General features: G+C 33.7%; 1 protein-coding gene and 1 pseudogene across 11 annotated transcripts in view; both read left to right on the forward strand.

The window, feature by feature from the left end:
• The window catches only part of ZCCHC11 (zinc finger CCHC-type containing 11), a 101,912-nt gene that overhangs the window by 36,128 nt on the left and 49,731 nt on the right, over positions 1–16,053 (forward strand). For all 11 annotated transcript variants that reach the window (XM_023536787.1, XM_023536783.1, XM_023536786.1 and 8 more), the window contains exon 5: positions 2,757–2,873. In XM_023536787.1, the coding sequence (XP_023392555.1) occupies positions 2,757–2,873 (117 nt within the window). The remainder of the gene's footprint in view (positions 1–2,756; positions 2,874–16,053) is intronic.
• On the forward strand, positions 3,902–4,016 carry LOC111745962 (annotated as a pseudogene).

A 16,053-nucleotide genomic window follows, 5' to 3' on the forward strand; every position in this document is an offset into this window, starting at 1 on the left:
GTGGCATTTTTAAAAACATGATACTGCTCTTTTGGTAGTTTTCTAAGTAGTATAAGACATGTAAGCATATTATAGTAATAGTAATAATAACAATATTGCTTGAAAACTAGATCTTAGACAAAGGAGTGACCAGCTTGAGCTGGGGTAAAGAGGCTTCAAATTGGAGAATGCTTTATAAGGAGATGACATTGGAACTGAGTGTGAAGAAGTGACTAGTTGACCAGATGGATTGCAGAAGGGTGGTATAGGTAAATTATATGGAATGTATAAAGGAAATGTGAAAAATGTATTTTTAAGAAAAATAAGCAGAGAACTGGATGGGAAGATACATAAGAAATTAGATGGGAAAGGTCAGTTCTTGGGAGAAGGAAGAAGTTGGGGTGGAATGGATATTTGATGTTAGTAAGAAAGAATGGCCTGGGGTGAAGGATAAGCTTGGAAGCATGGAAAACATTTTATTTCTTATTGAATTTAGAGAGCAGTAATATAAAATCAGTGTGCCAATAACCAGCATAGATGTCTATAACCCCTTTCTGACATCTCGTTTCTTGCACCCTCCGAAATCTCTTTGTTTTCAATCTAATATACTTTTAGTTAACATTTTTCTTTACCAACTTTAGACACTCATTAATAATAATCTTACCAACTTGTTTGTTTATTTCATCAGGTCCTTTTGTTCACAGTGCATATCCATAGATTGTCTCATTAAGGAGTAAAGATGTAGATTTTTAACCCTTACCAAAGAAGGAATAAATCCAAACAATTAAACTTCCCTGTAGTGAGTGTTAAATATTGACGAGGAAATAGTTAGAATAGAATCTCCATGCCCAGAAATTATATTCTAGCTGGTCTACAGAAACTTTAAAAGTTTAGTGGTTTGTTTGTTAAATGGTAAAATAAAATGTATCTATAATAAAAGAATTTTAAAACATTTTTCATTTCTCTTCTGTGAAACTAGAAGTTTCACAATGGTAAGAACATTTTTGTCTTATTTGCTGTTGTGCCTAATACAGTACATTGCACGTAGTAGTTGGTCAGTAATTAGAGATAGTTTGCTTAGTGGTTAAGTGTATGGGTTTTAGAGTCACTGAGTTTAGCTTTGCCACTTACAGGTTGAATACCATCAGATAAGTTATTTAACCTCTTTAAAACTCATTGAAATGGAGTTAGTAAAAATGACACCTAGCTCATTGGGCTGTTGTGAGGATTAAATAAGATAATGCAAGTAAAGTTCTTGGCACAGTGTCTGAAATGTAGTAAGCACTAAATAGAAATTAGCTACTTGTAGAATTAGCTAATTATAGAATTATCAGGTAGGGCAATTTTTATTATTTTAAGGACATAAAAGCAGACTCCATTGTTAAAAGTTTTATCCATGGTCAGTTGAGATGTCATCCCAGGCCTACTAACTTCGCATTCAGTGTTCTATCAAGCTTTTCTTACTAAAGGAATCCAGATATATCCTTGTCTGCTAACATTTTACAATTGAAAAATTCACATGAAGAGTGATCTCATGACTCTGGTAATAACCTCATTAATATTCATGGTTTAGATATTCTGTATTTATGCTTTCAACTCCTGAACCCAACTCTTTGTGCCTGTTCCACCACTCTTATCTTGAACCAAGCCAACATCATATCATTTCTTGATTATTGCAGAGTACTCATAATGGCGATAAGCAATTCCATCTTTTATTTCTAATATAAAAGACAAGTGATTCTTTTAAAATATTGATTCGGTCTTGTAATTCTCCACTCAAAAACATTTAGTGCCAGAGTCCTTACAAGGGGCCTTGTGATCTGGTTCCCTTTACCTTTTTGTTCCGGTCATACTAAGCCTTTTTGCAGTTTCTCAAACACATTAGGCAGATTCTCACTACAGGGCCTTGCCGTTCACATTTCCATTCTCCTTGGAGTGTCTCTTTCCAAATATCCACACAACTAAATCATTTTAAGTTACTTTATCGATAAAGTCTTAAGTGATGACACTATTTTTAAAAAACAGTTAACTGCCCTTCCTATATTCCTATTTATTTGTGCATTTGTTTATTTCCTATCTCCTTACACTAGAATGTAAATTCATAAAGACAGGGATTTTTATTTTGTTTATACGATTATGTCCAGCTCCTAGAAAAATGTTAGATATATAATATGAGCTCAAAAAATATTTATTGAATTAAGGAGTAGTTTTAGTAGGAAACTAGAAAGTAGAAGTCTTTGTGAAGGCTTAAGTCATTCTCCAATAGGGACAGATTTGAAAGAATTTTTATACTAAAGAATTGGAATGTCTACTTTTAGCCGAATTTTCTTATTTGCATCTTGCCTTGGACAAATTATTTAATCCTTGCGATTTAGTTGTTTCGCTAGTAAAAAGGGGAGTCCTCATAGGGTCGGTGTAAAGTCTATAGATACCGAATACAAGATGACTATATTTATTTTTAGTCTGTGGCAGGACTCTTGCTAAATTTGGGGGTCAGATTTTTCAATTAAACAAAATCGTATATGTAATATTCCAAAATGAGGAAATCTTTTTGTCAAGAGTTGCAGCTTTTTGAAGTCTCTGATCTCCTATGATGACTATTTTGAAAAGGACAACTGTCTCTTGGGTATATAAGTACTGATTTGCTTGTTAAAAACTTATTCTTTCAGTGCTTATTTTTGTCTCTTATACTTACATAATTGTGTCATTCACATATATAGTCAAAAATTTACTTTTCTGTTTTCTGAGAAAGTACATTTTTAAACTTTTCTTTTCAGCGCTCACCAGAATATACCAATTGCCGGTATCTATGCAAACTTTGCTTAATTCACATTGAAAATATCCAGGGAGCTCATAAACATATAAAGGAGAAACGACATAAGAAAAACATTTTGGTAAGTTCTTACCACAAAATGTTATATTTATTTTTTGAATGGTAAAACTATATCAAATATTTTTTATTTGTGCAAGTAAAAATGTGATATTTATCCAGTCACATATTAATAACTGAAGTGATTGTGTTGAAAGCTGTAACTGCCTTTTTTATCTTAGGTAGTCAGGAAGGAGAATCATCTCAGAGACCTAAACATCCTAAACTATATTGATTCCTAAGCTTAAAATGGTCAGGTATAGTAAGTCCACCTGATGTTTATGAGTCCTTATGTGTTAGGTCTGGACAGTGGTGAATAAGATTGTCAGTTCTCGCTCTCGGAGTTTCTAAAGTGTTGCTGAAGGCATACACTGAGGAAATAAGTATCATGCGTATCAAATGTGCTAAGGAAGTATACTTAGTCTAGAATAGGGACAGTTCCTCTGAGAAAGTAAGATTGTGAGTTGAACCTTGAAGTAATAGTGTAAAAGGCAGAATGATGAGTAGCATAGAGGGGTAAGCTGAGAGCATTGTACACAAAAAAGCAGCATGAATAAGGGTCTTTAAGTCAGGAAAAGACATGGCACATGGGGAACTGGAAGAGTCTAGTATGAGTGGGGCAAAGAGAGCGAGGGGGTAAATGATGTGAGGTGAAACTGGAGAAGTTCAGACCATGCATGGCATTGTAAGCTTTAGACTTTGAGAATTCATAAATTCTTCGGTTATTTTTATTAGAACATTTTATCAACATAGATTTGAGAAGAGTGTTTTTTATTTTAAAAATCAATTGGTATATTTGTATTTAAATTTTCTTTTCAAAGTTATAATAATATATTAACCTCTCTCTAAGTCACAGCTCATATGTCTTCTCTGAGAAATACTCTTTTATCTGACCTTCCTAACAAGTCTGGATTGGGTATTCCTTTTCTGCTCCCATAGTAGCATGATCACAGAAACCTAACTCAGGACGTGTTTACATAGTGTAGCGATTAGCACATCTGCTTTACACGCAGAAGGTCCTGGGTTCGCACCCCAGTGGAACCATGGTCCATGGTCTCCAGTCATGCCACCCTGAACAATCCGATGTCTGATCTCGGAAGCTAAGCAGGGTTGGGCCTGGTTAGTACTTGGATGGGAGACCACCTAAGAAGACCAGGTGCTGTAGGCATAAAAAAACCCAAAAAAACCTAACACAAAGTATTATGTCTGCCTTTTTTTTTCTTCTAGACTTCAGTATTTAATATTCTAGAGATGGCAGGTTTAGTTTCTTATTCGTTTTTGTTTTTGCATTGCTTAGAACAGTATGTGCCACATAGTATGTGCTCAGCACATTTTTCTTAAAAAAAAGAATACATCGAAGAAAATCAGGAACTTAGAAGGAAATTATTCAGATTTTACCAGCCTACTATATTGATTTAATTAGAGCTTTAGAAAATGTAGAACAGAGACAAAGTGGGTAGTATAGGATGGTTATCTCTCTGAGAAATTTCAAGAAATGTTGAAAGATGCTGATTATTAGTTTCAAGAAGCTCAGGAAAGTCTAAACAAGAAACTTAAAAAGAAAACCACCCTATACTTGCAGAGTGTTTTAGAACATCACAAAAAAACAAACAAACCTTAAGAGCAGCCGTATATAACTTCTACTTTTGATGAAGTTGGAATATCAGAGACTGGATTTACCTTATGCTTGAAATACCCCCGCCCCCACAAAAAAGGACAAAAATAGCTAGCTAACTGTGGTTTTTAGGCAATGAAGGATAGGCAGTGAATGGAAAACAAATGACATGATCCCAATGATTATTCCAGTTTGAGAGAGCTTCTAGGCTGTATTATATGCAGTGAAACCCTGTGGTCCCCAGAGTTGAGGAGATGGACTTGAGTCTAAGGTGACAGGAGTTTGCAGGACAGCATAACAAAAAAGAGGAAGCTCTGCAGAGCTCTATAGGCAGTCCCTTCAGAGTAGTTAGCCACAATACTGTTTGGTGGATGCATTTAGAAAGCTTCCTGAAGCCAGGGAAGCAACCATCTGAGAGAACAGAGCTTAGTGCTCACACAGAACTAGGAACAGTATCGTCCCACTATTCAGACTGGAAAACCTCATACTTTATGGAGCATTGACGGGAGTACTCAGAAGGATCTTGTTTGAGTAGTGGAGAATATTTATCCCTAAACTAAATGTGGTCTGGTCTTGACTAAAATATTTTAAAAGTAAGACCCCAAAAGATAAACTGTTTCTAGGTATGTAATGTCATTACAGAACAAAGCTTGAGACTATTTATGGAAATACAAAATATTTATCACCCCAAAAAGTTCACATTGTTTGGCATTTAGTCAAAGATTATCAGGCATACAGAGAAACAAGAAAGTAAAAACCATGATGAGAAAAATCAGGCAATTAAATTTGACTTTAAACTGATACAGGAGAATTAGCAGGGAAAGACATTAAGACAGTTAACTGTGTTCCCGATGTTACAATAATTAGAGACATGGGAGATATGAAAAGGATTCAAATCGAACTTATAAAAATGAAAGCTGTATCTTGGATGAAAAATACACTGGGTAGGGCTCTTGGTATATCAGGCATTGTAACAGAAAAAGTTAGTGAACTTGGAAGATATAGCAATGAAAACTGTCCAAAATGAAACAGATTAAAAAAGAACTTGAAAAAACAAAAAAGAGCATCATTGAGCTCTGGGATAATTGATATATATGTACCAGTTCTATACAAACTCTTCCAGAGCATTTAAGAGGAGGAATGCTTCTCAACTTAGTCTGTGAGACCCACATTACTCTGATGCCAAAACCAGAAAAAGACATTACACTAGAAGAAAATTTCAGACCAATATTCTTTATGATCATAGTTGCAAAATTTCTAAACATTTTAGCAAATTGGATCCAGAAGTATATTTAAGAAAAAAGTAAGTCATAACTGTGTGGCACTTTATTCCAGCAGGCAGTGTTGGTTTAACATTAGAAAACCAGTCAATGTAATTCATGATATTGAATAAAAAAAACTATATGGTCATCTCAGTAGATGCTGAAAAAGCATTTTTAAACACCCGGATAAAAAGTTTTAGCAAACTAGGAATAGAAGGGAACTTCCTCAACATAATAAAGAACATTTATAAAGAACTTACAGCTAACATTGCACTTAATGGTGAAAGACTGAATGCTCTCTCCCTAAGATTTGGAAAAAAGACAGGTTTGAAAATAGTGTAGCTGCTATGGGGAAAAAAATCAAAAAGGAATTACCATATGATCCAGCGACTATTCTTCTGAGTATATACTCAAAAGAATTGTAAGTAGGGTCTTGAAGATATACTTGTACACCCATGCTCATCATAGAATTGTTCACAATAGCTAAGACTTGGAAGTAACCCAAATGTCCTATCAACAGATAAATAGATAAGCAAAATATCATTCATACATGCAGGCATTTCATACAGCTTTTTAAAGAGGAAAAAAAATTCAGATATGTGACAGCATAGATGAACCTTAAGGGCATTATGCTAATAAGCCAGGCACAAAAAGACAAATATTTTATGATTCTACTAATATGAGGTGCTTAGAATAGTCAAAATCATAGAGACAGAATGTAGAATGCTGATTGTCAGGGCCTGGCAGAATAGGGGTAAGGAGGAACGGAAAGTTTCATTATTGGGTCTAGAGTGCCAGTTTGAAAGATGAAAAGAATTCTGCGGATGGATGATGGCAATGGTTGGAAAGCAGTATGAAGGTACTTAATGCCACTGAATCATACCCTTAAAAATGGTTACAATAGTAAAGTCTGTTATGTATATTTCATTACAATAAAATAATTGTATTAAGATATGTCCACCCTTACCACTTGTAATCAACATGGTATTAGAGGTTCTGGTCGGTGCAATCAGGTAAATGAAGGACAGAAATCAAAGAAAAAAATAAAAACCAAGAAATAAAACTATATTTATAGACAATATGATTGTTTATGTAGAATATTCAGTGAAATCTAGGAAAGAGTTATTAGAACTAATGCATGAGTTTAGCAAAGTTGAAGAATATAAGATCAATATGCAAAAACCAAGTGTAATCTATATATAAAATGATATGTAAAACTTGTATAGAAAACACAAGAAGATCTAAATAAATGGAGAAATAAACCTTGTTCATGTTTTGGAAGAATCGATATTGCTAAATGTCACTTCTTTCCAAATTGTAGATTTAATACAATCCCAAACAAAATCCTGAATTAAAAAACTGATTCTAAAACTCATGGAAATACAAAGGCCCTAGTTTATAAAGCTGTAATAATTAAGGCAGGGTGGTATTGGCATCAAGTAGACAAATAGATCATTGAAGCAGAATGATGAGTCTAGAAGTAGGCCTACACATTTGTATGAAACTTTTTTCACAGATTCAAAGGCAATTCAATGGAGAAAGGATAGTCTTTTAAAGTTATGGTTCTAGACTAATAAGATGCCATTAGATATACAAAGATATACTAATTAGATATACAAAGAAAAAACTTTGATCCATACCTTTCACTATAAAAAAAAGAAACCACTCAAAATGAACCACAGACATAAATATAAAACCTAAAAGTCTAAAATTTCTGGAAGAAAACAAAATCTTGGTGACCTTGGATTAGGCATAATTTCTCAGTATGACGACAAAGAAAAAAAATGATTAATGGGACTTCCTCAAAATAGAAACTTCTGCTCTTTGAAAGAGATTGTTTAAGAATGACAGTATTAGCCACGACTGGGAGAAAATATTTGCAAATCATATATTTGGTAAATGATTTGTATCTAGAAGATATAAACAACTTTCAAACTCAGTAATAAGTAAGTAACCCAGTAAAAGTATGGGCAAAGATTTGAGCCAATATTTTATTAAAGAAGACATACTGATGTCAAACACATGAAAAGATGCTCAACATTATTCATCATTAGGGAAATCCTTACACTTATTAGAAAGCTAAAATTAAAAAGACTGACTATACCAAGTGTTGTCAAGGATGTGGAGGAATGCAAATTTGAAACAGTACTGGTGGAAATGTAAAATAGTTCTACTTTTTTTAATTGAAATTATTTTAAAATTATTTTTTAATTGAAATATAATTGACATGAACATTATATTAGTTTCAGATATACAACATAATTATTCAAGATGTGTACATTTTGTGAAATGATCACCACAATAAGTCTAGTTAATATCCAGCACCACACATAATTACAATTTTTTTTTTGAGAAGAGAGCTTTTAAGATTTACTTTCTTAGCCACTTTTAAATATATAATACAGTATTATTAAGTATAGTCACCATGCTGTGCATTATATCCCCAGGACTTATTCATTTTATAACTGAAAGTTTGTACCTTTTGACTACTTTAACCCATTTCTTTCCTATCCCCACCTCTGGCAACCACCAGTCTGTTCTTTGTATCTGTGAGTTCAGTTTTTACTTGTTTTAGATTTCATTTATAAGTGAAACTATATGGTATTCATCTTTCTCTGACTTATTTCAGTTAGCATAATGCCCTCAGGTTTCTTCCATGTTGTTGTAAATTACAAGATTTCCTCTTTTTTAATGCCTGAATAATATTCCATATACAGTTACATGCTGCATGACGTTTCTGTCAGTGACAGACTACCTATATGACGATGGTCCCATAAAATTATAATGGAGCTGAAAAATCCCCATCGCCTGGTGACATTGTAGTTATTGTAATGTAATGTGCTAACTCAATGCATTTCTTATGTGTTTGTGCTGCACTGCCACATAGGCAAGGTATAGCACATAAATGGAGCAAAGTGTAGCTCAAAATTATATGTACAGTACCTTGTACTTGATAATAAAAGACTGTGTTACTGGTTTATATATTTACTATACTACACTTTTTATCTTTATTTTAAAGTGTACTTTCTCTACTTATCAAAAAAGTTTGCTGTAAAATAGTATGTCGTGTTATGCTAGCAGCAGCCTCATTTATCTTGTGTTTGTTGCATGTCTTGATTGTATCGTTTTTTTTTTCCTTGTGCTTGATTTAATCTTGCGTTGTTTAGTACAATAACATCCTGTACAGTCCTGTAGCCTAGGAGCAGTAGGCTATATCATATAGCCCAAGGTTTGTGTAAATACACTCTATGATGTTCATACAACAATGAAATCGCCTATCAAGGCATTTCTCAGAACGTATCCCTATTAAGTGGTACATGACTGTATATGAATACCACATTTTCTTTTTCTATTCTTCCATTGGTCGATACTTAGGTTGTTTCCATGTCTTGCCTGTTGTAAATAATGCTGCAGTGAACATGGGGGTGCAGATATCTTTTCGAGTTAGTGTTTTCATTTTCTTCAATAAATAATAGTTTTTAAAAAGTTAAACATACAGCTAATGTACGATTCAGCCATTCCATTTCTCTGTATTTACCCAAGAAAAGTAAAAGCATATGTTCATATAAATACTTGTATATGAATGTTCATTGTAGCTTTAAGTGTAATAATTAGCCAAGAAGTGCAAACAAGCCAAATGTACATCAGTAGGTGAATGGATATACAAAAATTGTGGTATGTCCATACCACATTATACTATTCGACATAAAAAGGATTGAACTGTTGATACAAACAGAAACATAGGCAAATCTTAGAAAAATTATCCTGTGTGAAAGGCTAACAAAAATGGCATATACTGTGTGATTCTATTCACTTAAAACTTTAGAAAATGCAAACTAATCTATAGTCATTGAAAGCAGGTTAGTAGTTGCCTGAGTACAAGTGTGAAAGGAGGAGGGAGTGATTACAGAAGAGAAATGAAGGAATTTTTACATGTAATTAATGTTTATTATCTTGACTATAGTCATGGTTTTATGGTTGTGTACATGTCAAAAATTAACAAAATTGTAAACTCAAAATATGTGCAGTTTATTTTATGTGAATTATATCTCAGTAAAGTTTTTAGAAAAGCAGTCAAAAAAAAAAAAAAAAGGTAAGGTCACCCATAAAGATGTAGCAGTAGGGAATGTGGCTGACTCATCAATAGCAGCAGTAGAAGCCAGAAGACAGTTGAATGCTATCTTCAGAGTCCTGAGGGTGGAGGAAACTCCTGTCAACCTATATTTTTATACCCAGTGAAATTATCTAATAAAAATGAGCACAGAATATATTGACGGACAAATCAAATGAAAATTAACCTCCAAAAGACCCCCAGTAAAGGAAATGCTATAGGGTGTATTTCAGACTAAAAGAAAATGATCCTTGAAGAAACATGAGAGATGCAAGAAGAAATGGAGAGTTAAAGGTATATTGGTTGAATAAAATAACAGTATCAGCAACAATAACAATAGCATTCTGTTTGTCAGAGAAAAAAATACAGACTAGAACTAAAATACTCAACAAAAATAGATATAAGTTTGGAGAAGGTTATCAGTTAAAACTTTTTCAAATTTATGATTTAAGAGGAGAATAAAGATACTGGTTTATTTTAGATATTGTTAAGTAGGCATGCTGAAATACCTAGAGTAAGCAGTAAAAAAGTACGAGAGTATAGCTTCCAAACAAAGATTAATACAAGATAATGAAAAAGACTCCATCCTAAAGAATGGTCAAGGTGTTGTGTAGGGCAATAGGTTGATTGTAGGAAAAGCAAATAAAAAAAAAAACTCAATAAAAATTTGTTACACATATCCAACAAGATAAACTATATTTCCAGTAAAAGAACTGTATAAATGTTAGATTTATAAGTAATTTATTGAGTACTTTCAGCCTCTGCTTTAGATTTATAAGTAATTTATTGAGTACTTTCAGCCTCTGCTTTAGGCACTTTTTCTCTAGAGATCTAAAAATAAAGCACCATAACCTGTGGATGTAGTAAGATTCATAGGCACTGGAGGCAGGCACATAAGCAAATGGTTGAGAAATAGTGTGGTAAATGTCATAATAGATGGTTTTTAGACTATGATACGACAGCAGATTGAGACTTTCTTAACAGAGTTTGTATAGTGAGTCAGAGAAGGCTTAATAGAGAAGGTGAATAGAGAACCTTATCCTGGTTCTTAAAATTATTATCCAGGTAAAGAAGTGAGAATGCACCTTTATAGAAGAGAAACCATCATGTGCCAGAGTCACTGAAAGAAGAAACGGCAGATTGTGTTCAGGGAATAACTGTTAGTTTAGCATAACCATTATATACATCCTCCACTGGAGGATGTATATAATGGTAGGAAAAAGCCTGATCATGAATGAATATGTATACTGTATTAGAGTGTTTTGATTTTCCTTTGAGGTTTATGGAGCTTAATGATGTAATTTTGCAAGGTTACTCACCCTGGCATTAGTGTGAAAGAAGCCTTTGAAGAGTCTGGGCTGGGGATACCAGTTAGTCTTTCATGATAATCTAGTCAGGAAATGATGAACGGTTGATATGAAGTAGTAATTAGTGAGAATGGAGTTGAGATTAGAGCTTTAGGAGAGATTTGGGATGTAAGTTTTAGAGATAGAAGTTTAGGATGTCTAGAACAATCACAAGGTATACAAATTGAGATGTTACAGATTGTGGTACCATTTGCTTTGAGGAAATACAAAAAGAAAAATGTTTTCCAACATACTGAGTTTGAAACCCTGGTAGGACATTTCAAGTAGAGATATTTATCAATCAATGAATATAAGGATGTGGAATTTAAATTAGGAGCTGGAGATTCAGAGTTGGTATTCTTCAGCATATTGAAGTCATGGGTGTTAGTGAGATCATCCAAAGGAGTGAGAAGGTGAGAAGATCAAAGAATACAGATATTTAAAGGATTAGTAGAGGAAGACTGGGGAATGATCAGAAAAATGAGAACAGAAAGAGAAAGATATCACAAAAGCCAGAAGAAAGCATTTCATTTGAATAGTCTAAAGTGTCTGATGATATAGTTAAAAATCTAAGAATGTAAAAATGTCAGCTAAGGAAGTTTTGATAATCTTGGTAAGAGCAGTTTTTGTTTTAGAGCTAACAACAGTTTTGAGTGAGCAGGTAAAAGAAAAGGTGTATAGATGCAACTTTCAGGAAACTTCATTGTGAAAGAAAGGAAGATTGGTAGTAGCAAAAGTGGCACACAGGATCTTTTTGTGTGTTATGGCATAGTGACATAATATCTGTAAAGCCCCTCGCACAATGCCAGGCCCATACTGGATACTCAATAAATGGTGGTGGTTGTTGCTCTTATAGTAGAGGTATAGAGTGTTTACTTGTTGAAAACACAAACCACTAGATGGGGCAATGTTTAAAATGAGGAGAATTGAATTGATGACCTGAGAAGGTAAAAGAGTTTTTTAATTCAGAGCACGCTATTAATGAATTAAGGGGAATGTTTCATTATGTTGAAAAGGAAAGACACTAAAGGCTTCACTGAATATATAACTTTTAAGCTATACCTTCAAGGACTTGAGTTGGATTCAAAAAAGAGTGTCAAGGGTCTTTTAGGCATAGGGAGCAAAATGAGTAAAGGCATTGAGGCCCAGTGGCATATATAGTATTTGGAAGCTGGTGACTATTTAATCATGGATATCTGCCAAAAATGTCGGAGATAGTAGAAGAAATGATTGGAGGAGGGGCCGAAAAGGCAGGTTGAAACTAAATTGCTATATATTCCAAGTTAAGAAGGTGGTGTGTTATCTTGCTGGTACCACTGAAGGTTAAAAATTTGTGGTAAAATTTTTATGACATAAAATTTAACATTTTATGCAGAGCTATTAAGTACCTTCACAATATTGTACAACCTCCTGCACTATCCATCTCCAGAACTTTTTCATCACATATTGAAACTCTATAACTATTTAACAATAATTCTTCATTCCTCTCTCCCCTTTGCTTCTGGCAACTACTGTTATACTTTCTGTCTCTATGTATTTCACTGTTGTACTTTATGTAAGTGGAATCATACAATAGTTGTCCTTTTTGCTTATTTCACTTAGCATTAATGTCTTTAAGGTTTAACCACATTGTGGTATGTATCAGAATTTCCTTTTTAATGTTGAATAATATTCCATTCTATGTATATACCATGTTTGGTGTATACATTAATCCATGGATATTTGAATTGTTTCTACCTTTTGGCTATGGTAAATAATGTTGGTATGAACACTAGTATAGAAATACTTTTTTGAATGCCTGCTGACATTTCTTTTGTGTATATACCCAGAAGTGAAATTGCTAGATCAAATGGTAAATCTATGTTTAATTTTCTGAGGAACTGCCATGCTGTTTTCCACAGAGTCTGCACTGTTTTACATCCCTACCAGCAATGCACAAGGGTTCAATTTCTCCACGTCCATAAGACTCGTGTGTGTGTGTGTTGTTCATTTGTTTTGATAATAGCCATCCTAATCAATGTGAGGTGGTTTTTCATTGTACTTTTTGGTTTGTATTTTTCTAATGATTAGTGATGTTGAGTATCTTTTCATGTGCTTATTGTCCCATTTGTATATCTTTTCTTGAGGAATGTTTTTTGACCACTTTTGAATTAGGTTGTTTTCTTGTCGAATTTTAGGAGTTCTTTATATGTTCTCGATATTAATCCCTTATCATATGTATGATTTGCAAATATTTTATCCCATTCTGTGGATTGCCTTTTTACTCTGTTAATAGTGTCATTTGATGGACAGAAGTTTTTAATTTTCATGAATCTAGTTTGTCTACTTTTTGTTGCCTGTGTTTTGTTTCATATTCAGAAATCATTGCCAAATCCAATATCATTAAGTTTTTCTCTTCTGTTTTCTTCAAAGAGTTATATAGTTTTGCTTTTACATTTAGATCTTTGGTCCATTTTGAGTTAATTTTTGTATATGGTATAAGGTAAGGGTTCACAATGCATGTAGATATCCAGTTTTCTTAGTGCCATTTGTTGAAAAGACAGTCCTTTCCCTACTGAATGTTCTTTATACCCTTGTTAAGTCATTTTACCATATGTATGAACATCTATTTCTTGGCTCTCTATTTTCTTCCATTGGCCTATTCATCTGTCTTTATGCCAATACCATACTGTTTTGGTTACTGTGGCTTTGTAGTAAGTTTTGAAATCAGGAAATGTGATTTCTCTAACTGTGTTCTTCTTTTTCAAGATAGTTTTAGCTATTTTGGGTCCCTTGAGATTCCATGTGAATTTTAGGATCAGTTTTTCTGTTTCTGCAAAAAGAAAAGTCAATGGCATTTTGATAAGAATTGCATTGAATCTGTAGATCGCTTTGGGTAGTATTGACATCTTAGCAATATTAAGTCTGCCAGTCCATGAACATGGGATGTCTTTTTAGTCATTTCTTTAAGCAGTGTTTTGTTGTTTTCAGTGTATAAGCCGTTCATCTCCTTGGTTAAGTCCTAAGTATTTTATTCTTTTTGATTCTGTTTAAATGGGATTGCTTTCCTAATTTCCTTTTCAGATTGTTCATTGCTAGTATATAGAAATCAACTGATTTTTGTGTGTTGATTTGTATCCTGCTACTTTGCTGAATTTGTTCATTAATTCTCACAGCTCTTTTGTGGAATATTTTTGTTTTTCTATATTAGATTATGTTATCTATGAATAGGGATAATTTTGTTTCTCTCTTTCCAGTTTGGTTGAGGGGTGTGTGTGTGTGTGTGTGTGTGTGTGTGTGTGTGTGTATTTTTTTTTTTTCTTCCTTGCCTGATTCCTCTGACTAGAACTTCCAATAATATTTTGAATGGAAGTGGCGAAGACAGGCATTCTTACTTGTTTCTGATCTTAGAGAAAAAGCTCTGTCTTTCACTCTTGAGTGTGATATTAGCTGTAGGTTTTTGCTATGTGGTCTTTATGTTAGTTTCATTTTATTCCTAGTTTGTTGAGTGTTTTTGCCACAAAAGGGTGTTGAATTTTGTCAAATCTTTTTTCTGCATTAATAAAGATGATCATGTCATTTTTTCCTTTTCATTTTTCTAAAGTAGTCTGTTACATTGGATTGTTGTATGTTGAACCATTTTTAGATTTCAGGAATAAGTTGCACTTATTCCTGAATGGTTATGGTGTATAATCCTTGTAATATTCTGCTGAATTTGGTTTGTTAGTATTTTGTTGAGTATTTATGGAAAGTTTTTAAATAGGAGAATAACTGGTAGAATTATGGGGAATGGGATGAGGGACCAAAGACTGAAAATGGGAGACTAAGGAGGCTTCTGCCTCTTGGGCAAATTTTCCTAGCCTAAACTAATTCTTTCCAGAATTTACTTCCTCTCAGTAGAAGGTACCACCATGTACCCAATTGCCTAGGACAAGTACCTTTGAGTTATCTTTGATTCATCTCTTTCATACCCTACATTCAAACCATTAGCAAATTCTATAGAATTTACTTTCAAAATATATTATGTATTCCGAATTTAGTCATTTTTAACACACCTCTTTCTGCTTTAGTCTAAAGCTACCACTGTCTCTCACTTGGACTGTTTCCAGTTTACATCTCTTCCTGTCCCCTACAGTGTATTCTTTATTCAGCAGCTAGGATTGTTCTTTTAAAGTATGTCATATCATGTTACTTCCTGTTCATAGCCCTTATCAAGTTTCACGAGGTCATAGAATACTTGGCTTTTAGTTAACTTTTCTACCTCATTGTCTTCCATAGTCACCCTTTTGTTACTCAGCTCCAGACACGTTGATCTCTTCAAATAACATTAGGTACTTTCTTGCCGCCAAGTCTTTGCATTTACTGTTCTCTTTGTCTGAAATGCTCTTCCTCCAGAAATTTAAATGCCTATCTCCCTTACTTCCTTCAGGTCTCTGCTTAAATATTACCTGTTCAGAATGGCCTTTTTTGTCCACTCTGTTTTAAAGTAACACCCCCTTCCCCTCAGTCTATAGCCTCTTACCCTGCTTTATTTTTCTTCATAGTACTACCTGATTTGATTGTTTGTATTTATGTGTGTGTGTGTGTGTGTGTGTGTGTGTGTGTGTGTGTATGTATCTGTCTGTCTATCTATCTAATCTGTTGTCTCTTACATAAGGACAGAAGATTGATCATATTTATGACAGAGGATATATGAGGCTATCAGGAGGATATGAGGATGGTCAATGATAGTAGGATATCAATGAGCGTTTGATGGAACAGTATCCTAAAGGAAGCAGGATAGGCTTTTTAATAACGTTGGTAGAGGAGTGTGTTCATTGATTGTCTTTTATCTTCTTATTAACTATGACAATTTAGAAATATAATTTCAAAGCATTTTGTGGTACTTCTAT

Source organism: Pteropus vampyrus, unplaced genomic scaffold (assembly GCF_000151845.1).
Source record: "Pteropus vampyrus isolate Shadow unplaced genomic scaffold, Pvam_2.0 Scaffold170, whole genome shotgun sequence".
Taxonomy (NCBI): Eukaryota; Metazoa; Chordata; class Mammalia; order Chiroptera; family Pteropodidae; genus Pteropus; species Pteropus vampyrus.